The 22,842-nt window shown below is 45.5% G+C and overlaps 1 protein-coding gene across 26 annotated transcripts in view; it reads left to right on the top strand.

The window, feature by feature from the left end:
- MAPK8IP3 (mitogen-activated protein kinase 8 interacting protein 3) overlaps nucleotides 1–22,842 on the top strand; it is a 187,681-nt gene that overhangs the window by 116,806 nt on the left and 48,033 nt on the right. For 12 of the 26 annotated variants that reach the window (XM_044979854.1, XM_044979873.1, XM_044979858.1 and 9 more), the window contains 7 exons: nucleotides 464–545; nucleotides 9,388–9,539; nucleotides 10,170–10,226; nucleotides 10,760–10,930; nucleotides 17,621–17,780; nucleotides 20,026–20,121; nucleotides 20,782–20,943. In XM_044979854.1, the coding sequence (XP_044835789.1) occupies nucleotides 464–545; nucleotides 9,388–9,539; nucleotides 10,170–10,226; nucleotides 10,760–10,930; nucleotides 17,621–17,780; nucleotides 20,026–20,121; nucleotides 20,782–20,943 (880 nt within the window). The remainder of the gene's footprint in view (nucleotides 1–463; nucleotides 546–9,387; nucleotides 9,540–10,169; nucleotides 10,227–10,759; nucleotides 10,931–17,620; nucleotides 17,781–20,025; nucleotides 20,122–20,781; nucleotides 20,944–22,842) is intronic. The other 14 variants (XM_044979863.1, XM_044979850.1, XM_044979847.1 and 11 more) reach the window with 5 other exon arrangements.

Raw genomic sequence — 22,842 nt, 5'->3', positions numbered from 1 at the left:
GAAGCCTGAACACGCTTGAACTCTTCACTCCTCCAGCAGCACGCCTTCTCACGCCCCCCCTTACTAACTGATGGGAGGTCCTTTTTAAACCAGGTATCCTGATTAGCCTGCCTGCCATAATTGATTCTAGAAAGTTCTTAATTGGCTCCAGGTGTCTTGATTAGCTTGCCTGTCTTAATTGGTTCTAGCAGGTTCCTGATTGCTCTAGGGCAGCCCCTGCTCTGGTCACTCAGGGAACAGAAAACTGTTCATCCAGTGGCCAGTATATTTGCCTTCTACCAGACTCCTGTATCCCACTCATCTGGATCTGTCACAAGGTCACAGTGGGAAAGAGGCTTGGTAAATATATTCTATACTTTCATACTCTTTTATGTATAGTTCTCCAAAGAGTGACTTAGAATCTGTTCAGCAACAGCTGCCAACATATTACTTTCTGGTTTGTTTATTTCTTCTTGTTTTCTAGAGTGAAATCTGAAGTGATCGTTGCCCGAAGAGAACCCAAAGAAGAGGTGGAGGATGTAAGCAGCTATCTCTGTACAGAATTGGTATATTACATTATTAAAATGCCTGTGGGGGAGGGGGGTTAATATTCTTGTTCTGTATTACTTTATCTGAATTGTAGCTCAAAGTCACTGAGATAAGATCGCTCTGTCCTTGTTGATGGTGAGGGCAAAGCTGGCCAACCCTAGGTTGTTACTGCTGAACTTTGCCAGCAATGTCCAGCATGTGATTTCCTCTGTTTATGTCAAATCATAGGCTGTCAGGGAGAATCCCTTCTCAGTGACTAAGCAAATCATGTCCTCAGGGTGCCTGCTGTTCAAAGAGGTGGTTTCAGAGTATATCAGTACTCTGTTCAGCATTGCTAGAATAATGTCCTCTTCAGTGTGTTCCTCCCATAGCATCTATTTTTCCTCTTTATTCAAATTGCAATCAGTTTAACTGGACAATCTGTGCTGGAGTCCATTATCATAGTGCTTACACAGATGAGCTTGTCTGATGATGTTAGTTATGTTGTAGCCTGAAAGGATTTTATGCAGTGTCTCTTGCACTTATCTGAAAACGCTAGCCAGTTCCATAGCAATAACCATTTTAACCTAATGGCTTTACATTCTCCCAATTTTGAGTCAGAAAACTTTTTTTACACTCCTTTTTTTCATAATTTTTTTGAACTATCTAGCATTGGCCACTTCCAGATGCAGGATGCCAGAGGAGGGGGACCAGTGATCTACTCCATTTTGTCCAGTCCAATGGTTCTGTGGTCATTTTTTTGGGTGTTTTTTGCTAAGGTTAAGAATATCCAGTTTTTCAACCTAGCCCAGCTGTAGCCAAAAACCAGACAAACTAGGGAATGATAGAAATACCACCTGGAAATATCACCTCTTATGTGACAGGAAATCTCCTCGCTAGCACATAGAAAAGACATTCTGTTCTTATTGGCTGAAAAGTATTGGGCCAAATTAATCACTAGTGTAATTCCATTGACTTAACTGGAGTTATACCAGAGATGAATTTAGCCTATTGAAAGCTTAGAGTTCATGGCAAGTTTGCAAATCACTCCTGTGAATGCTGGATGAAGGGTTCTTTTTTGAGCTGAGCTGTGCTAATAGATCTATGTTTTAATAAAATAAAATGCAACTCCCACTAGATTTTTAATAGTAATTTCCTCTTCAGTTATATACTTCCTCTGTCTGCCACTCAGATGAGTGAATTTCAAGGAGAAGAAGGTAGGACTTCAGCCTGCTAGTTTCCACTAGCCGATTTTGGTGTAGTGCTGCACCATCCAAAAGACCTACATCAGTCTTTTGGGCTGAAATGGAGATATCAACAATTATTGACAAAACCCAGTGCTGCTTCCTGGTAGCATGATTCCAACATATTTAAGGTTTCCTGTAGGCAGCCTTTTTCCCCAGCTGTCATGGAGGTCTTTGCTACTTATCATGCATTGCTCTCATTTCCCTTCCCCTCAGGGGAGTGTAGCATGTAAGATCTTTTCCCCTTTTCTGGTCCATATGCAGATACACCAGCCCACAACAGCCATACTTGCCTCTACTAAAAGAAGGCCTACTTATGTTATCCTCCTCAGGGGATCATACAGAAGGTTGTTGGCAGGGAATGGGGGCCTTGGCCATTTTACAAATGGAGACATTGAGATTCTTCTTTGAATAGATGCAGATGTGTACACCATTTAAGTATGTTTGCCCAGCAAGCTGAAGCTGGAGCTGGAGACCTTTGCCTAGCATTATCCTTAGAGTACAATAACTCCTCACTTAACGTCCTCCTGCTTAACGTTGTTTCAAAGTTACGTCGCTGCTCCATTAGGGAACATGCTTGTTTAAAGTTGTGCAATGCTCCCTTATAATGTCGTTTGGCTGCCTGCTCTGTCCACTCCTTGTAAGATTCTGTAGAAGAGCAGCAACTTTACAAGGGAGCATTGCACAAATTCCTCTTCTCTGCCTCCTCCCCTTCCCTCCCAGCACTTCCCCCGCAGTCAAACAGCTGTTTGGCGTCGCTTAGGATTTTCTGGGAGGAGTGGGGATGTGGCGTGCTCCAGAGAGGAGGTGGAGTGGGGGTGGGAAGAAGTGGGCCTGGAGTGGAGCGGGAACAGGAAGAGGCGGGCCTGGAGCATCCCCCAGCAAAGTCGGTGCCTGTTCTTCTGGGGGAAGCTGCCGTTGCTGCTGCGCAAGGTACTTCCTAGCGTCCTTGCCTGTAGTGGGCTGTGCCTGTGTGGGGTAAGCTGGAGCACCGCCTAACCACAGTACAGTACTGTACAGTATATAATGCCTTTTGTCTGCCCCCAAAAATTTTTCTTGGAACCTAACCCCCCACATTTACGTGAAATCTTATGGGAAAATTGGATTAGTTTAACATCGTTTCAATGTAAGTTACATTTTTCAGAATCATAACTACAACGTTAAGTGAGGAGTTACTGTACTCATGGTCCCTCTCCTGGCTTTGTGAGGCAGTGCTGCCCCACCCCCCTTCAGTTCCTTCCCACCGCCGGTGGCTGAAGTCAGAGCTCTGTGTGGTTGTAGACTCCCAACCTCACATTTAATCTTAGCCTAGTTTATTGTATATAGATAGTTAGTTAGTGGTAGTTAATAGATAGTGTCCCCTGGTAATGCACTCACTGGGGTTTAAACACTGTCCTTCGTGTGGAGGGGCAATTTCCAACAGCGACCTCACATGCAGTGCCTGCTTTGTCTCAGCAAGCCCCACCTTAAAGAGTGTTGTTTGGTTTTGTAAATTGTTCAAGAATTGGACTCAGGTGGCGTGGGACCTTTGCGTCAAGCAGCTGCTGCTTGAACAGGCCATGCAGCCTGATCCAGTACCAAGGCCTCCTTGGACTGAACATCACCCTCAGACTCAGAGAGCACTGCTGCCTCTCCCAAGAGATGGAGGAGCTGTTCTCTGTCATCAGTGCTAAGGAAGAGGTCTCATAAGACCAATTGGGATTGCTCCAGGTCATGGAGTGACTCCTCTGCCTCCCCCAGGAAAAGTGTGGACTGGTTCCAGCTCACAGGATGGTGGAGGTATCTCTGATCCTTCCCTGGTACCAAGTGGGAAGGGCAGAACCCTGATACCATTGACTCTGGTTCCAGCCTCTGGGCGTCTGTTTAGTCTGGTACCAATGAGGGCAATGCTGGTACCCATTAGCCACTGTGTCGACGTATCAGGCTGTAGAAGACCTGCTCTGCCTTTCCATTTCGTCCTCACTGTTGGTCCAGGACTTTCCAAGGCTCCCTCCTTCTGCAGCCCCTCCAGTGGAGCATCCCGATGAACCTTCGTGCCCCTCGGGACCATACCTAGATGATCCCCTCCCCGTAAAGGGCATGGAGCTGGTACCAGAATCAGTGCGGTCTTCAGGCCCGCTGCACTTGATGCTGCAGGTGTTCCCATAGCACCTCTCACTGCCCTTAACACTGACACATTTGAGTACTTCGATACAGCTATATGTGCTGGGACCAACACTGCCTGTGGCACCGGCATGCTGCATAACAACAGTACTGCCTTCATTGGAGGTGCTGATTCCCGCCTCGTTCTGGGCAAGAGGTGAATTGGACTGCCTATTAGCTTCCTTGGGCATCGCTCCGCCCATGTTGCTGAGATCCCAGGGCTCTGATTTAGAGTCGGAGTCGTCATCCTCGCACTCTGCATCACCCGATGAAGTCCAGGGGCCACCAGTGGACCTGTATGGCTTCCAGGATTGGCATGTGCCCCGTGGCCGGGATGGAGGTCCCTCGCCTGGCTCCTACTGGCCTCCAATGCCCTATCCATATCAGTGGCCTTGGACTCAGTGTGACACTCCTTGTTCGTGGAGATCCTGCTCTTCATCAAGTTCAAAGCCAAAGTCACCCACCAGGTCGATGGTGGTAGCTTTGGATGAGCGACAGGCCCAGGCAGCAGTGGTCTTCCTCCCTGTGGAGCTGCCAGAGTCCTCCATCATGGGTACATCTTCCTGGGAGCGAGAGCCAGTTTTGGCTCAGCTGAGATGTTTGTCCTCATTGCCGGATGATGCTGTGCTGACGGGTTCATCCTCCCCTTCTATTCTGGAGGACTTTAAGGTGTACCAGGACCTTTTGCTTTGTGTAGCCACATCCCTGGGCATCCAGGTGGAGTTTCTCCAAGAGAACACGCACAAATTGGTGGACATTTTAAGCCTGCCATCCCCAGGAGAGTGGCCCTCCCGATCAGTGATGTGCTCCTTGAGCTGAGGAGAGCCCTGTGGAGAATACCGGCCTCAGTACGGTTGGTGGCTAAGTGCATGGAAAAGCACTACTTGGTTCCCATCCAGAGATTTGAGGAGTTTTATTGCCACACAGCTCCAAATTCCCTGGTCATAATGGGGTAAATGACAGGGCCCAGCAGGGTAGGTTCAAGTTTACCCCCAAGGACAGAGACTCCAAGCTGTGGATCTTCTGGGCAGGAAGATCTATACCTCATTGTTCCTACAGATGAGGATCGCCAATCAACAGGTTTTGCTGGGCAAGTCTAATTTCGTCAGTTGGTCAGCCATGGTTAAATTCAAGGACTAGTTGCCTGAGGCCTCATGTGAGAAGTTCTGGGCATTCATTGTGGAAGGCTGTTTGGTGGCCAGAATGTCCCCGCAGTCTGCCCTTGATGTTGCATACATCTAGTCCAGGGTCATGGCCTCAGCAGTAACTATGAGAGAAGACTTCCTGGCTGCAAAACCTGGGACTGCTCTGGACGTCCAGCAAGCCATCGAGGACTTACCCTTTGACTGCCACTTCTTGTTCTCAGACAAGACTGATGATACTTTGCACTCCTTCAAGGATTCCATGACTGCTTTGAAGTTCTTGGGAGTGTACGTGCCATCTGTGCAAAGATGCCACTATGCAGCAGCAACAGTATCGTCCACAGCACTTCTTTTCCTCTGAAACAGCAGGACTACCCTAGAAAGAGGGATAGAGCCCCCAAGAGGAAGCAGTTGGGCTCAGGCTTCAGACAGTCCATGTGTCCTCCCTCAGTACAGGCTTTTGATTCCTTAGTCCAGAGCATTGGTCCAGTCAGTACCCCGCCCTTTCCATCCCCATTTACAATGCTTGGGACTTGATTACCTCCAGCAGCTGGGTCCTAGACAGTATTGGATCAGGCTATGCAATCCAGTTCACCTCCATGCCCCCTTCCCACATTCCTTCCCCGTCCTCTGCAGGGACCTCTCTCACCGCCTCATCGAACAGGTCAGCTCTCTGTTGAAGACAGGAGTGGTGGAGGAGGTTCTGCCAGAACACCGGGGGCACAGTTTTTACTTCCAGTACTTCCTGATACAGAAATTCAAGGCAGGATTCTCAACCTTTGTGGCCTCAACAAATTCATCAAGTACATGAGATTCTGCATGGCCATTCTATCGACTGTCCTCCCCACACTGTCACAGAACAACTGGTTCACTGCTCTGGACCTTCAGGGCACTTACTTTCATGTGGCAATTCTACTGAACCACAAGAAGTTTCTGCGTTTTGTGATAGGAAAATGTCACTTTCACTGTATGGTTCTCCCATTCAGGCTCTCTTCTGGCCCCTGAGTCTTTACCAATGCATGACGAAGGTCATGGCATATCTCAGGAGGAAGGGAGTTCCCATACCTTGATAACTGGTTGCTGAAGGGCAGCTCCAGAGAGGAGGTTCTTGACCACGTTGACACCACGTTGCATTTGCTCAACCGTCTGGGACTCATTTTAAACACTGCAAAGTCAACCTTGGCTCCCACTCAAAAAATCAAGTTCATCGGGACCCTGTTAGAATACATGAGGATGAGGGCATTCTTGCCGACCAACTGAGGCAATTAAACAGCTCTACCTCAGTGTGCAATCTCAGCCTTCCATGATAGTCCATGTATGTCTGAGCCTGTTGGGCCATATGTCCTCTTGCATGCAAGTGGTCCAGTTCACCAGGCTGTGCCTTCACCCTCTTCAGATGTGGCTCAGGATGGTCTACTGCCCTGCCTTGCATTCTCTGGACAGGTTGCTTCACCTTCCTCCACCAGTCTTGGATTCCTTGCACTGGTGGAAGGACCCTCACAACATGTGCCAAGGAGTCCCCTTTGTGAGGCTCTCCCCGACCAAGTCTGTTGTTACTGACAGTTCCCTTCTGGGTTGGGGAACATATCTGGACTCATTGAGGGTGCAGGGCCTGTGGTCGGAACAGGAAGCCTCACTCCATATCAATATGTTGGAACTTTGGGCCATCCACAATGCATGTTGTACCTTCTGAGACCATATCAGACACACAGTGGTTCATATACTCCCCAGCAATACCACTGCAATGTACAATGTGAACAAGCATGGGGGAACATTCCAAGTTACTCTGCCTGGAGGCAATCAACCTGTGGCAATTTTGCATTGAAGGAGACATCACTCCAGTAGCAACCCATTTGCCAGGGGAGCATAATCGTCTTAATGGACCATCTCAGCAGGGTTTTCTTCCTGAGCCATGAGTGGTCTCTGAAGGAGAGTGTTCTCTGGGTTGTGTTTTGAAACATGGGGTATCCCCAGATCAACCTTTTTTTGACGAAGAAAAACAGGAAGTCTTGGCTATTCTGCTCTCAACGTGGCCTCCACCCAGGCTCCCTCCGACATCTTCCACTGCAGCTGGTGATTGACTCCTCTGCATGCTTTCCACCTATTCCAGTCATTCCTCAGGTCATCCTCAAGCTCAAAGCAGTGTGGGCCAAGCTCATCCTTGTTGCTCCAGCATGGCTGAGACAGTGCTGGTTCTCAGATCTCCTTGCTCTGTCAATTCAACCTCCATCCTGTGATCAGCTCCCTGCACGTCATGGCTAAATGAAGAGGAAGAACAGTGCTTGGATGCTGTCCAACAAGTCCTACTCAACAGAAGGAAATCCTCCAGTAGGATGACCTACTTAGCAAAATGGAAATGGTTCTTGTTGGGGTTCTTGGCCCATGGGATCCAACCGACAGAGGCTTCCATCCAGGACATCGTGGAGAACCTGTTACATTTTCAGAAATCGGGCCTGCGCTCAGTTCACTGAGAGTGCATTTGGCAGCAATATCAGCTTTCCATCCCCTGATTCAAGGGAAGTCATTTTTTTCCAATGCCATGGTGGCACTCCATTCTCCAAGGATAAGGTAACACTGTGACCACAGCCAAAGTTTTTATGCAAGGTGGTCTCTGTTTCATCTGAATCAGGTGGTGTTTTCCTTAAGCCGCACTCTACCCTGGAAGAACGGCGCCTTCATACTCTGGAGGTCAGGCGATGTCTAGCCTTTTATCTAGACTAAATGGTTTCGTGTTTCGCCTCGTCTCTTTGTGTCATATGCGGACTGCAAGAAGGGGCAAGCAGTCTCTGCAAAGACCATCTCTAGATGGATAAAATCTTGTATCAGGGCTGCATGTGAGAGAACTTCAGCTGCACCTGCTCAGCAGATACGGGCTCATCTAGGAGAGTGCAAGTGACACTGATAGTGTTCCTCAGTGACATTTCCATACTGGACATTTGCAGGGCCTCCACGTTGTCATCCATCCATGCATTTATGGACCACTGTGCTATTACCGCATCTTCCAGAGCAAGCACAAGCCACAGAAGGGTGATCCTGTGATCTTTATTTCAGTAGACTCAGAGCCCTGCCTCCGGATTGGGGTACTGCTCATGAGTCACTTAAGCAGAATACATATCTGTATCTACTCGAAGAAGAAATGGGTTACTTACTGTAATTGTGGTGCTTCAAGGTGTGATGGAGACGTGTGTTCCATGACCCACCCTCCATCCCCTGTGCATCAGAGTCTTCTCTCATGGGATTTCAATGCAAAGGAATTGAGGGAGGTCAGGGCAGTGCTGACCATATAGCCGGGGCCCCAGGACCCACAGCCATGATCGCCACCCCTCTACAGGTACTGCTAGGCAGGCTCTGGCTTTGGTGTGCTGGGTGTCAGTGGAATACACATCTGCATCACATCTTGAAGAACCAGTGACAATCAGTAACCTTTTCTTACTGGGAGTTGGCAGAGAGGAACTAACCAGCTTGAGCCCTGCGCTTGTGACTTGCTGGACATCTTACCTGAATGATCTCCATATGGCAGGAAATTCTGCTGAGCCCCACAGAAATGCTGTTGTTTTTCAAATGTCAGTAATTGTATGCGCCTTGCATTTTCGGTGACTCTTTTTTTTTTTTAACTTGACAGGTAACCACTAAGAACATTGGAATTTTAGATTTTGAGGGTTGATCCACTAGAACCACTTAGTATATTTCAGTCTGTAAAAGCCTAGTGCTGAGCTCTTTGAGTGCAAGGACTATGTGCCCAAGTCTCTCCCAAGTCTGTGTCTAGTGAATCATGCGCAACGTTCTATCCTCCCCTTACAAATGGCTTTTCCTTCCTGTTCCTGGTAGCTGAGCGCCCGTTCTAACCCAAGATGCTTGTTGTGCTCCATCCTAACTTTTAGCCTTTAGCACTGGTTAGCTGGGGAATTACTGCACGTGGGAATTTTGACCATGTCCTTTTCCCCATGCTGCACAGTGGTTAGTGGGAGGAAGTGCCTCCTTGGCATCCTCCCCAGAGAATCAGCCAGACTCTGAGAGAGGGAGCAGGTGAGTGCAGTCATGCCAGGTGACCAGGGAAAGCATTTTCCTTGGTGATCAGTTGCAGCAGTTCCCCCTGCCCTATCATTTTCTCTTCTTATTGAAAATGAGCAGGATGCCTCCCATCTCTTCCCCCCTTCATGAACAAATACTGTTACATGGTGCTCTCTGATTTTTGTCCCCAAACTGCTGCTGAAGCCATTTGGCTACAGTTAGAGCCTCAGGTGGGAGGGAAAACATTAATCAAGATAGGCAGACAACTGACAATTGTGTCTTTCATCTCCTGACTTCCTCTTTACTAATCTCAACCCCCTTCCATTTCTTGTTGGCTGAAGCAGTGCTCCTCCCCCCTGCAGGACAACATTCCCATAGCCCAGCGCCGCCGCTTTACCCGTGTAGAGATGGCCCGTGTACTGATGGAGCGCAACCAGTACAAAGAGAGACTAATGGAGCTACAGGAAGCTGTCAGGTGGACAGAGATGATCAGGTGAGGCTGGGAGTTCCTGTACAATGGGTGGGAGGGGGCACAATCTGGTCACACGTTTGGTCTGTAAGTTGGACCTTACAATTTGTGGGGCCCAAATAAAGAAATTAGGTTGTGAGTTGCTGAAAGTTCTCAGAACATAGTGGGGTCTCTGATGCTTAAAAGCTGCTCTTCTGGTTCCTGTAGCTGGGGCTGGGGCTGAGAATGAGGGTGTAAGTTGTCAAGGTTACATGGAGGCCCTGAGTGGTTGTGTTTAGGGTTGGTCCTGCTGGCTAAGGTGAATCTTGCAGAGTTCCCTGTATGTGCCTTATAACATGGGAAAGTGACATGTAACCTGAAAGTAACATGGGAAAGTATAACATGAGGAGTAAAGATAGCCCCTGATTAATGAATCTCTGTGGCTGCAGCTAAAAATGAAAACAATTACCAGGGGCTGACTGTGGCCCTGGTAGTGATTTGAGCTGATACCACTGGTACCACTTTAAATTGACAGCATTTGTTTTCACATCATACACACATAGAGACGCAATCTACTCCAGTCTCCTTTCATTACTGGAGATAGCTGGGTAAAAAGGGAGATATCTCCTTGGTCTGATGCTGAAATTAATGGTTGTCTGAAACATTTGTCCTCAGAGCTTCCCGGGAGCACCCATCTGTCCAGGAGAAGAAGAAGTCCACCATTTGGCAATTGTAAGTTACTGGATGGTCTGTGCAGACTAAAAAGAGGATAGTGTTGCTGTTACTATTTTAGTAACGAGAAGCACGAGATAGCACGAGAAGCAGAATCTCAGTAGAGATGAACCAAAAATTTAAGCTGTTATCTGAACCACTCTACCCTAAAAACATCATTGGTCCAGGCAAAACAGAAATCAGATCTAAACTATAGATAGCTTTTGTTTTACAAATCCTGTGGAGATTACTTACATCTGAGACTGGAGAGGTGGAATGGACTCTCTCACGTGTACTCAGAATCAGTTTACAGCAAGGGACAGTAATCATAATATAACTGATTCAGAACAGGGTAGCCTCCACTGGTGAAACCAAACACAGACATAAGCCCATATCTAGTGCTAAGGATCACTGCACTCAAACCTGGGCAATTCCATGGAAGGATTTTCAGGACTCCTGTTCTTGTGCTTGTTTCTTCCGTATTTTGAATCTGTGTTGCAGATTGTCCTTCTGCTCTTCTCTTTCCTTATTTGTTGGCTTCTCTCCATTCCCAGCTTTAGTCGCCTGTTCAGCTCTTCCTCCAGTCCCCCACCTGCGAAGAGGAACTACCCGTCGGTGAACATCCACTATAAGTCTCCAACAGCGGCTGGGTTCAGCCAACGCCGCAGTCATACCATGTGCCAGATCTCTTCTGGCAGCCGCACCCTCGAATTCTTCCCTGAAGAGTGAGTCACCTGCTGTGTGCAAAGCTAGATCCCTCTGCAGATCAGCCAAGTGGCAACCAAATTGTTTTAAAATGAGCTTTTTTAGAGGACTGTGGCTTATATGTGACATTAATCAGTTTCATGAAGAAGATGGACCCTCTGCCTGTGTTACTTGTTAAGGATGGTGTTTAACTCTATACTTAGCTGTAGAATTTTGCCAGGCTCTTGTGTATATCCACCTGACTTCCACCTCTCACTTTTCCCAGAGGCAGGCTCAGCAGATTAGCCGTACACTCTCTATCTTCCCAAATGTGAGATCTCTGGTTTTATCTTGTGCTCCCTAGGCCATGATGAGATTTCATCTAGATGAGCCAGGAACAAAGTGGCCCTGCTGTGATTCAGTTGCCCACCAGGTCTGGATCAAGTCCTGAACACTATTGTCTGCACTGGCTATGTGGGAGGATGAGGAAGGATTTTAGTAGAGATACTGAGGACTCCACCAGCAGCCTCTTTCCTCTGTTCCCTCCAGGGCTCAACTGGAGACTCCTGGGTGCTTTCTCAGCAGCACTGCCCAGGCTACAGTATTTGATTTTAACACTTAGAGTTTTGGAAGAGGGCCATTCAGCTGTTGCTACTGCAGAATTGCACCCTCTGCTACAATGGACTTTTAATTCTTTGTTTATATTGCATGTGGTCTGTGATTTTCAGCTTTTAGTTTTTGAGTTGTTTGTTTTGTGGAAGGAGTTTGGATTATGTGACAGTAGAGTGCTGTTCCCTGTGCAGCTTTACAAGGGATTTGTTGGAAATGCACTGGATCAGGAATGGTAGAGGTTCTCTCTAGACTGTGAAGGTCTATGTCAGTGGTTCTCATACTGAGGACTCCAAAGTGGGTCGCAACCCCATTTTAATGAGATTGCCAGGGCCAGCATTAGCTCACGCTATAGCCCCGTCTCCCGCCATCCAAGATGGCATGGCTTGGGCTGTGCCCCTCCCCCCTCGGTCATATAGTGACTTTGTTGTCAGAAGGGGGTAGTGGTGCAATGAAGTTTGAGAACTCTTTCTCTGTGCTATAGATTCCTGTTAGTTTCATACTGTCCAGAATGTTCTTTTGCTGCTCTTGTTTGTACGTTGGAATGATAAAAACAACCCATTGAGAGTTGGAACTGATATTCAAATAGCCTTTTTTATTAGTAAAATAATAGCCAAAGGCCAAATTTTGCCCTGTTATGCCAGTGTAAATCAGGAGTAACTCCACTGGAGTCAATGGAATTTCCCAGATTTACATCTGTGTGATTAAAATCACAATTTGGGCTTTAGTAAACAGCCTGATGTGTTGTCTCAGGGGAGACCCATATGAGAGGGTGACCGCCAGGGTGGATTTGATTTAAATCACTAGTCAGGAAGACTTGATTTAATCATGGATTTCTACATAAAAGTGCATTCTTGTTGGTTGTTATAACCTTAATACATATTCTTCACAACTCAGAGATTGATGTAGGTTTCATTTTTAGAAGGTACACACTATACATTTTTAAAGTGATTTATTTTGAAAACTTTTCAGATTAGTTTTACAGCTATATCAGAAAATGAATGATTGTTTGGTTATTTCATTTACCAAAGGTAATTGAAGCAGATATTTATGAAGTCATTGGGAGGTGAACTATTTCCAATTCAACAGGTTAATCATTAATATTTGGAGGATTTTCTTGCCATTCTGTATTAGGAGGAGAGCATCAACAGACAGACATTTAAATTGTTTATTTAACTAAAACAACAACATTAGGTATTGTGGATTTTTTTTCTTCAACAGCAAACATAATATTTTAACAAAACAAGCATATGAATTTTTGAATTTAAAGATTCAAGTTTTTTTAAATCAGGTTTGTTTTTGTTAAAATTGTTTTTAACTAAAATAGTTAAATGAAATATTAAAAAATTAAATCGATTATGTCAGTCAGGTCAACATGAAAAACTTAAAATATTGGCTTCTGCAGCTAACTCAGTCGTCTTCACCTTCATTTTCCTGTTTGTTCATAATCTGGAAAAGAAAAACAAGCTTTCCTGCTTTTTCAGGTCCCAAACGATTTCTCAATTTGGAATGAATTAGTCCAAAGGAAGAAAATATTCTTTCTACACCATCAGAAGAAGCTTCTGCTGTTAAAAGTGAGATTATCACTTCAACAGTCTCTGAATCAAAGTGCTTAAGTGACTTCCACAAGTTCACTGGTGTGACTTTCTTTAGAACATCATCAGCAAACATCTATTTCTTGAATGGTTCACCCTTAGCTCTGAAGTTTATTATAGTTGGCATTATGGAAGGATGATTGTTGGGTGTCCATGTCATAGCCAAATCCTCCTCTTCAGCAGTTAAGGTTTGACCCTGGTACCGAGTATTGAGAATATTTGCAAGAAAATGAGCTGGAGATAGTGCTTGTCCCATTCGTTTTTTTAATGCTTGTAATTTAACTCTGTCATTTCATGTTTCTCTTTTTAAGATCTCACTCAGTTCCTTCCAAATTTCAACAGCATGAGTAATAAAACAGCTATTTCCCTGCATTTTGTTCAAGGCTACAGAAATAGGCTTCAGGGTACTCGGCATGTGTTCAACATTTCTCTTAAGCCCAATGTTGAGCACTTTGTCTGTGACAGTGCCATCTATTTTTTCACGATTTTGTTCACAAACTGTCATCAGATTAGGCCAGTTCTTGATATAGTGCTCAAAACAATCCACTACTGAGTTCCATCACATGTCTTGTGGGAGAGTTAGCTTGGTTCCTCCCACTTTTTTCAGAGCAGCTGCTGCAAAGTGATTGTTACGGAAGTATTTTGCAATTTCAACAACATTAGCCTTTATTTCTGGAACACTGAAGTCTTTGGCTAGGAGGTGCATCAAATGAGCACTGCAACCATATGTTATTAGCTTAGGACTCTCTTCGCTCTCTTCTATATAATTTCTTCTCATCTTGGGTACATTTGCAGCATTGTCTGTGACCAAGCTGCATACTAAACATTTGAATTTTTTTCACAGTTTGTTATAGCTTTTACTGCTACTTCTTGTAAGTATTCTGTTGTGTGTGCATTTCCTGATGTATCAATTGTTTCTGCAAGGAAAACATTCCCTTCTTCTGTTGTCACACAAGCACATACAACAGGATCATTGTGGACATTGCTCCACCCTTCAAGACTCAGATTAAAAATTTTATCCTCCAGACCTTTTTGCACACTGCTCAATTTCTCTTTCATACACTTTATCCAACAATTTGCCTGCGACATCTGCTCTGTTGGGTAGACTGTATCCTGGTCTTAATGACTGAACCATGTTAATGAAGTTTGGGTTCTCAATCATACAGAAAGGAGATTTTGTTGCATAAACAAACTGGGCAATTTTTTCATCAATTACCTCTTTTTTTAATCTGCTGGTTCTCATTACAAATTTATCTATGGTTTCTGGATGATGGAGGGTTTTTTGCTACACGTGATATACTGAGACTATGTGACATACATGATGTGACTGAAACACTATCCTTGGCAGATAACTCTGAAACTATAGAAAATGATGGTGATCTCGAAGGTGGATAGTCTTCAGACAAAATAAGTAAATGCAGTTATTTAATTATTATTACAATACTGCTCATTTAGTATTACTCATTGCATTCACTGACACTCAATATTACTTTAAAGATGAAATTGTAAAAGGAAGATCTGCCTATTTCAGCTATTTATTTTTTATCACAACTGCATCTAAAATGAGTAACATAGAGTAACAACTATAATTTTTGCTCCAACATGAGAATTCAAGAACAGTCCAGAGGGAAGACAGGCAGTCCTTAAGAAAGAAGCATGAAATAAAAAAGTTTACCAACCTGAAGATCCTACATGTTCAGACGTGTTTTTTTCATCGTCTTCAACGCAGCTTCCTCCTGAGAAGGAACACTTCTCATGATGTTGTTTCATTCGGGAAACCAGGCCCTGCATTTCTTTGTTGCACTGTTTGCATTTTGCACACATGCCTGGCTTACCCACAGGTAGAGGGGTATTTCATTATTTAATTAAAATATTCCCAAACTGGGTCTCTTTTACACCCTGCTGTCATTATAGGTTTTCCCTTCTAGTGAGAGAATGGTATGGTAGATCTCAAATCAATGAAGGCTACGCTCAGAAAGACCTCAAGCCTTCTGGAATATGCTGCTCAAACAGTTTCACTTTTGGTTCTATTGCCTGTCCTTCCCTTCTCACATTTATCTCCAGGCTTCTTCTTGTCCAGATCTATTCCACCCCCAACAATCTTCTATTCATTGAACTTTTTGAAACTTTGCACTTTTAGAGAGAAGTAAGGGATTGACTCTTTGTACACAAATTTGCAGAGGGACAATAGGGTTGAGGTCTGTTATTTCTCACCTCTATATATTATTTATTTATTTAAATCCATTTTTATTTTAACAAGCATGTTATCTCTGGAGACACAAATCCGCAGTTTGAGAACTGCAAAACTAAGCGTCTCTGATGGTATCTTCTAGACTGAGCACTGAGTCCCATTGGGTAGATAGAAAGAGTAACCTAAATAATCTATACAGAAGCCCCTGGAATCCCATAAGATTGGGTCCCTAATCCATGAACTATTGGAACTCATTTACAAAGCTTTTCTTAAACATTACATGACTATATTGTCTAATACTTGTGGCAGAGCTCTGACCTTGCCCCCGTGGGTCCTGCGCTTCTAGGCGGTTTATGCTAGCCTCAGTGGCTCACTGTGACCCTCCATGTAGCCCTTCTCTCTTTAGGGCCAGGGTTACAGTCTACTGAGCCCTTTTCATCATAGGCCAGAAAGGAGGTTGATGAGAGAACTCCCACAGTCTCTGTTGTCCCTGGGGGCTTATTTCAGAACAGTTTAGCCTCCTGTCCTGACAGGGGCCTGACTTCCCTTCCCAGGAGATGTTCCTGTAGTGGTGGGTTGGGGGGATCCTGGACCTGCCCTCTACTCCGGGTTCCGGCCCAGGGTCCCTAATGGTAGCAGCTGTTGGCAGCCAACCTTTCACTGCCAGAGTTGCTACATTTCCCTGGACCACTTCCCCACAGCTCTCCTGCTTCTCCCTTCTTCACCCTTACCTTTGGGCTCCCTTACCGATGGTTTGAAGGTGTCTTCAGCCGCACTTCCTCTCCCCTGCCTGACTGGAGTGAGCCCTTTTTATAGTATCAGCGGGGCCTTAATTAGAGTCAGGTGGTCACATTAGCTTAATGGCTTCACCTGACTCTTCGCAGGTTAATTAGAGTCAGGTGTTCTCATCAGCCTGGAGCAGCTCCTGCTCTGGTCAGTCAGGGAACAGAAAACTGTTAATCCAGTGGCCAGTATATCTGCCTTCTGCTATTCTGCTGTACCCAACTGGCCTGGGTCTATCACATACTGTAGAATTAGAATTTACAATCCCTATTCCATGATGAGATATCTTTGAGCTATAATGTATCTTAATTAAAACTATCGTTAGATAGGTTTTTTCCCCAAAAAGCATTTTATCAAAAAAATCCAATTTAAATTTAAAGAAATCCAATCTTTTTTTTTTTTAAATCATTGATTTTTATCCACCCTGGTGACCACCACAACCTGATTCCTCACCTCAGCTGGAACTGGGAGCATCATGGAGGTGATGTTCTTGGCTTCTGAACTAGAGATGAAGACATGTCACTTCTGCACCCAGGGCCAGATTTACACCTTACATGCCCCTAGGCACAAATCTTCAGAGCCCACCCCCTGCCTACAGCTTCCCTTCATGTTTTCCATAAGAAATTAAACAAAACGAAATATAAGCATAGCCTCTCCAGGAAGGCATGAGATCCTCCAGCACGCATGATGCTCCCAGCCCGAGGCAGGGAGCAGCCCATCCGCCCCAGGCGAGGTACAAGTGTGGTACTGTACCTCTTCCCACGGCTCTGCCCGTGCAAGTGAATGGGGCGCTGGCAGTGGGACGCTTTCCCTTCCTGGCATGGGGCGGAGGCAGTGGGATGCTCCCAGCAACTTCAGCAGCCGCCCCGCCCAGCTGCGGCTCAGCTCCCCCAGGCGGGCTGACTTGGACACTCACCTGCTCCATCCCCACAGGCTGGGCAGCCACCAACCCATGCCAGGAGCCTTGCTGCCCACAGGGGAGCTGTATGTATTAAATTTTTTAACTTTTAACCCACTTTTGACTTTTAAACACCCCTAGAACGCCAGCGCCCCTAGGCATGTGCCTACTGTGCCTAACTGGAAATTCGGCCCTGCTTACACCCCCTACTTGCTGGCCACTTGTTCTGCAGTTTCAAAGGAATTGCTCACCTTCTCAGCAAGCCAACAGAGAGGGTTTTAAAATGTGGAAAAGATTAAACAGTTGATTGGAATGAAAGAAGGAGAGACTTGGAATATCTTCCAGCTGAGGTCATAGGGTCAGTAAAATGCAAAGGAACCTAAGCTGATAATCATAGGGTCTCCCATGAATGTTTGTCTCCTAGAAAGCTGATTCTCCATCTCTGAAGAGTTCTAGGAGTGTTCCCAAGGACCTAGATGGAAGGGAGCTAGAGATTAGGGCTTCCCTGGGTCCATCTCTCTTGTTTCCTGCTCCTCCTTTTCTCTTGTCAAAGACACTTTTATTTCCTGCTTTGTATTATTTGACCTCTGACTGCTTCTCTTCCACCTACCATGGCAATGCTTCCTTGACCCTCTGCCTCTGTTTTTAACCATAGATTGAGAAGTAACACTGTTGCTTCTCTCCTCAGTGACTGTACGTCATCCACACGTCGTGAACAGAAGCGCGAGCAGTACCGCCAGGTCCGAGAGCACGTGCGGAATGATGATGGTCGATTACAGGCCTGTGGGTGGAGCCTTCCAGCCAAGTACAAGCAGGTAGGAACCATTTGCTGCAAGGCTGAGGGGGAAGAACAGGTGATTACAATCCCAAATGAAACCAGTAGAGACCTAACTCCTCCTATTGGTAAATATACTTTTTATTGGTACAGCATTTGAATTAAAGATACTGTAGACACATGCTGTCTGTCTGGTGAGCTTGTGTCAAATTCATCCTTTCTATATGCTCTCTGCAGTCATTGGAGGGGGAGTTTTCTTGCATGGAAGTTTCTGAAAGAACTCAGTCTGGAAGCAGCAGTAATTCTTCCTCCACCAGAGCCCATTCTTATTTTTATTTACTTTATTTTTTCAATTTAGTCCATACACAGGCTCTGAGTGCCCTGCCAATTATTTAAAATTACAAACCCAGATACAACACAGTCAGCTCTTTGGTCTGCCCAGCAGCAAGATCAAATACCGTCACCCCACTATGTTGGCCTACACCTCAATCCACCGACCTCTCATCAAAGGTCAGGTGATGGAAATGGGCCCTGCAATGGGCCCTGAACATTGACAAATCCCCAGGCTGCTTTGGAGCTGGGTGAAAGGGCATTCCAGTGTCCTGGGGTCCTTACAGAATGCGCTGCCAGCTACCTGCTCTCATTCGATCAAGGGAGAATATACCAGTAATGTCTGTGCTGACCATATGTCACGTTCTGGGGGGCAATCTAGACAGTGAGGGGTTGTGTCATTGCTTGCCCTGTAACTCCCCAAGTGCTTCAAAAGGTTCTGCTGTGTGGTGCTCTTGTCTGGATTTTTCCAGCCAGCAGACAAGTTTGCACTAAGTGTCTGTGGGTTAAGCAGCTCTGATTCCAGCAGCCATGCTCTGGTTACACCTGGCAAGATGACCCCAACACACTCACAATCCCAAATTTTTCCAAAACCGTGTGCTCTGCAATGTCCAGCCCTCTCTTGGACCATTCAGAGAGATTTAAGGTTTGTTTGTTCCTTTAAAGATACAATATCCAACAGCTTGCCACATTAGCTAGAGTTCACATTCACTTTAAATCAAACACAGCACTAGGTTGGGTTAGATTAAAAGTAAAACAAGTTTATTAACAATACGAGATTGGATTTTAAGTGAGTTCAAGTATAAAGGATCAGAAGGGTAGCCGTGTTAGTCTGGATCTGTAAAAGCAGCAAAGAGTCCTGTGGCACCTTATAGACTAACCGACGTATTGGAGCATGAACTTTCGTGGGTGAATACCCACTTCGTTGGATGCAAGTATAAAGGGTAGAGATAGAAATGGTTACAAGCAAATACCAGTGAAAAATGCTTTCTAGTGGCTAAGGCTTAACAAAACAATCTGCAGCCTTTATTCAAGCCTTTATTCTTACCAATCTACCTTCAAGCAAGATGACGGACCACTCCTCTTGTCAGGATCTCCCACAAAGTTCAAAGTACTCAATTCCTTAGTCATCTCAGGTGAAAGATAACTGGGGATTCTTTTCCCTTTTATAACCTAGGGAATTTTTCTGAAGGATACCCATCAAAGTAAAGTTCATTAAGCTATTAGGAAGGCAACATGGAGTCTGGTGGTGGAGGAAGCTCCATGCTGGTTTCTTCCCTCCCATCCCCCAGTGTTTGCTACTGTGCAAATTACTCTGTTTTCTGCAATCTCCTCCCTTGCTGTCCTGATAGTCTTGTTTCTATGTTATTTGCATTCCCAGTATCTCTTAATGTACATTGAATGTCATTCAGCCACCTGGAAGGCATCTCCCTTTCTCTAGAGTGGAATAACTTTAGCCCTGCCTATCAGGACACACAATTTCCAATATGTTTGTAATTTTGAATTTGTGTTCTGTACTTACACCAAACAGTAATATTAATGATCAGTGATTTCTATTGATAGCTTATATGACACTTTTTGGATACAAGTTATGACCTTAGTGAGTTGGAGTACACTGAACTGGTCATGCCAGCTGTAACTCACTCACTACCAGATAGAGTGAACCCTTGGCCCTCTTGCATTGGGATGCTGTTAGAGTCACACTATAATTCTGGCAGTGTATCATGGTGAGAGAGGTGGTCTCACAGGTATACTGGTTCCAGGCCATTTGAGGCTTCATTCCATACAAGGTGTGTGATGAAGCATACACAGCTATTGGCAGTGAGTAACTGCAAGGTCTTTCTAAGGCTAATGTTTTTTGTTACACCTTTATGACTATAGCTCTATTGTTATAGCTGGCTTATAATCATATCACACCCTTGTACTATCTTTCTCTGTCTCCTCTTCCCCCACAGCTGAGTCCCAATGGTGGCCAGGAAGACACCCGCATGAAAAATGTCCCTGTGCCTGTGTACTGTCGCCCTCTAGTGGAGAAGGATCCCACCATGAAGGTAAACATTCAGCTATAGACTGTTCTACATACCATTGTGACTGTGAGTGGTGCACATCCCTGGGTATGGATTATGGTCAGATTACTGGTGCAATTTTTAGCTTGTTTGAAATTTTTGACATGGCCCAATTGTTCCAAATTTCTGTTAAATCTGAGACTTCTACTCCTGCTTTGCCTTTGGAATGGCTTATTTCTAATGCGTGTAGGACAACAGTACATATTGCAGAGTCATGCCCTAACAGCTCTATTTCCAACTGGGGACTCTGTTAGTGCTGCCTGTACTATGGTTATTGATGTGTAAAGAAAACATTCTGCTTCTCCACCTAGGAGAGCCTGGGGACCCTTTTCACTGCAATGCTGTGGACCTTTCACCAGCTTGATTTTAGGTCACACACGCAGTTTATTATTTTCCTTCTCTTTTAATATCTGCTAATCATATTTGCTAAATTGTCTCTGTGGAAATGTAGTGGCTTCTATTAGGCAGCAGATTTCCTCTTTCCTTCCTCCCCTAAATTGATTGTGGTTTCTGGTAGAAATCAACGTAAATTTTTGTAAGTGTTGGGTATGTACGTAGAATGCTTTGCAGAGGTATTTGAATTGAGTAAGGTTCTGGTCCCCAAATAGTTCTTAGTCTGTTAAGATTTCTGTTTTGATCATTTAGTTGTGGTGTGCAGCTGGAGTCAACCTGATGGGGTGGAAGCCTTTTGAACAGGATTCTGGGAGTGGACAGAAGTCAGATCCTGGACGTGATCCTCTCACCTGTGACCGAGAGGTGGAAGGAGAGAACACCAAGAGTAACCACACATCTCCAGAAAAGAAAAAGGTCAGAAAAGGGACCCTCTGGTTCTCTCTCCTCCTCTCTCTGTCCTTACCTGCCCCCCTTATATGGCACACCCATCATCATAGTATTAGAACTACAGTAACTCCTCACTTAATGTTGTAGTTATTGATGGGGATTTTCAGGGACCCTGCATGCCTTGTCCCGAACTGTGTTCCAAGCTAAGCTAGCAACAGTAGGCCATGGCAGGCCAGCTTGACATTAAGGCATAGGCAGAATTTGTAAGAGCTTGTGTGGCACAATCGGGAGCCTGTATGGCTTAATCAAAAGGCCAACAGGAGAAAAAGGGAACCCACGCCTACTGGTAATTGGGTAACCTGACCTAGGGTAACAGCATATTAGCTATGGAAGATTAATAAAAGCAGAAGAGTCTTGTACAATAAAAAAAACCGCAAGTAGGTGGGCATACAGTTAGAAAAGTGCTTATTGTACAACTCTATTTGGAAAATAATTGCATTAGGTAATTTAGTACTCAATAAGATAATGCAAGAGAAGGTAACGCAAGAAGGAGGACGTGGCGAAAGCAGGAGCCTCTAGGGACAATAACAGGAAAACCCCTAGATGGTGAGGGGTCCGAGTCACGGCCCCAGAGGGGCTCTGATTGGCTTGCTGATAAGAATTATACCAAATAAGGCTGATAAAATTTGTAATGTGTGATTACGCGTTGCGGTTTTTACCTTTATAAGCTTGAAGCTATGTAATCTACGTAAGCCCCCTTGCATGGGGACACGCCGACCTTCCCTTTATGCATAATTGTATTGTATCCTAATAAAGGTGCCTCAGTGTGTCTGGCCCAAGATCAACGGTGTGGTCAATTTTTCCACGACATTATGTTCCTGAAAAATGCAACTTTAGTGAAACGATGCTAAACGAATCCAGTTTTCCCATAAGATTTCATGTAAATGCAGGGGGTTAGGTTCCAAGGAAATTTTTTTGGGGCAGACAAAAGGTATTATATACTGTACAGTACTGTACTGTACTGTGGTTGGGAAGTGCCCCCGGCTTACCCCACACAGGCACAGCCCGCTGCAGGCAAGGACGCTAAGAAGCACCTTCGCAGCAGTAGCGGCAGCTTCCCCAGAGAAGAACAGGCACCAACTTTGCTGGGGGATGCTCCAGGCCCACCTCTTCCCACCCCCACTCCACCTCCTCTCCGGAGCAGCCGCATCCCCGCCCCTTCCTCCCCAAGTCCTAAGCACCGCCAAACAGCTGTTTAGCGGCACGTAGGACTTTCTGGGAGGGAGGGGGAGGAGTGAAGACGTGGCACTTCCACGCTTCTCCCCCTCCCTCCCAGTGCTTCACGCTTAGGACTTTCTGGGAGGGAGGGAGGGAGGGAGGGAGGGGGAGAAGTGGAGACGCAGCACTTCCCCGCTCCTCCCCCTCACTCCCAGAAAGTCCTAAGCACTGCTAAACAGCTGTTTGGTGGTGGGGGGAGCTCTGGGAGGGAGGGAGAGGAGGCGGAGAAGAGGAACTTGTGCAATGCTCCCTTGTAAAGTCTCTGCTCTTCCACAGAATCTTACAAGCAGTGGACAGAGCAGGCAGCCAAACAACGTTATAAGGAAGCATTGCATAACTTTAAACGAGCATGTTCCCTAATGGAGCAGCGACGTAACTTTTAAATACTGTATGTCTCATATGTATTGGCTGTTTGCATAGTCTTTCCTCCTGTTACCATTGGTTTAATATCTATGCAGCACGTCCAGTGATAAGAACAGGTGCTATTCCCAGCTCCACCAATGACTCTGATCTTGGATAAGTCATGTACCCTGGCCAAGCCTCCATTTTCCCCTTTGTAAAGTGCTTGGAGATCTACAGATACAAGGTGCTTTATTAGAATAAAAGGATCATTTGATGCCGAATGACAATGCAGTCTTTCTTAAATAG

Source organism: Mauremys mutica, chromosome 11, assembly GCF_020497125.1.
Source record: "Mauremys mutica isolate MM-2020 ecotype Southern chromosome 11, ASM2049712v1, whole genome shotgun sequence".
In the NCBI taxonomy this organism is placed as follows: domain Eukaryota; kingdom Metazoa; phylum Chordata; order Testudines; family Geoemydidae; genus Mauremys; species Mauremys mutica.
The sequence above is the reverse complement of the archived record's forward strand: the minus strand, read 5'-3'. Positions and strand labels throughout refer to the sequence as shown.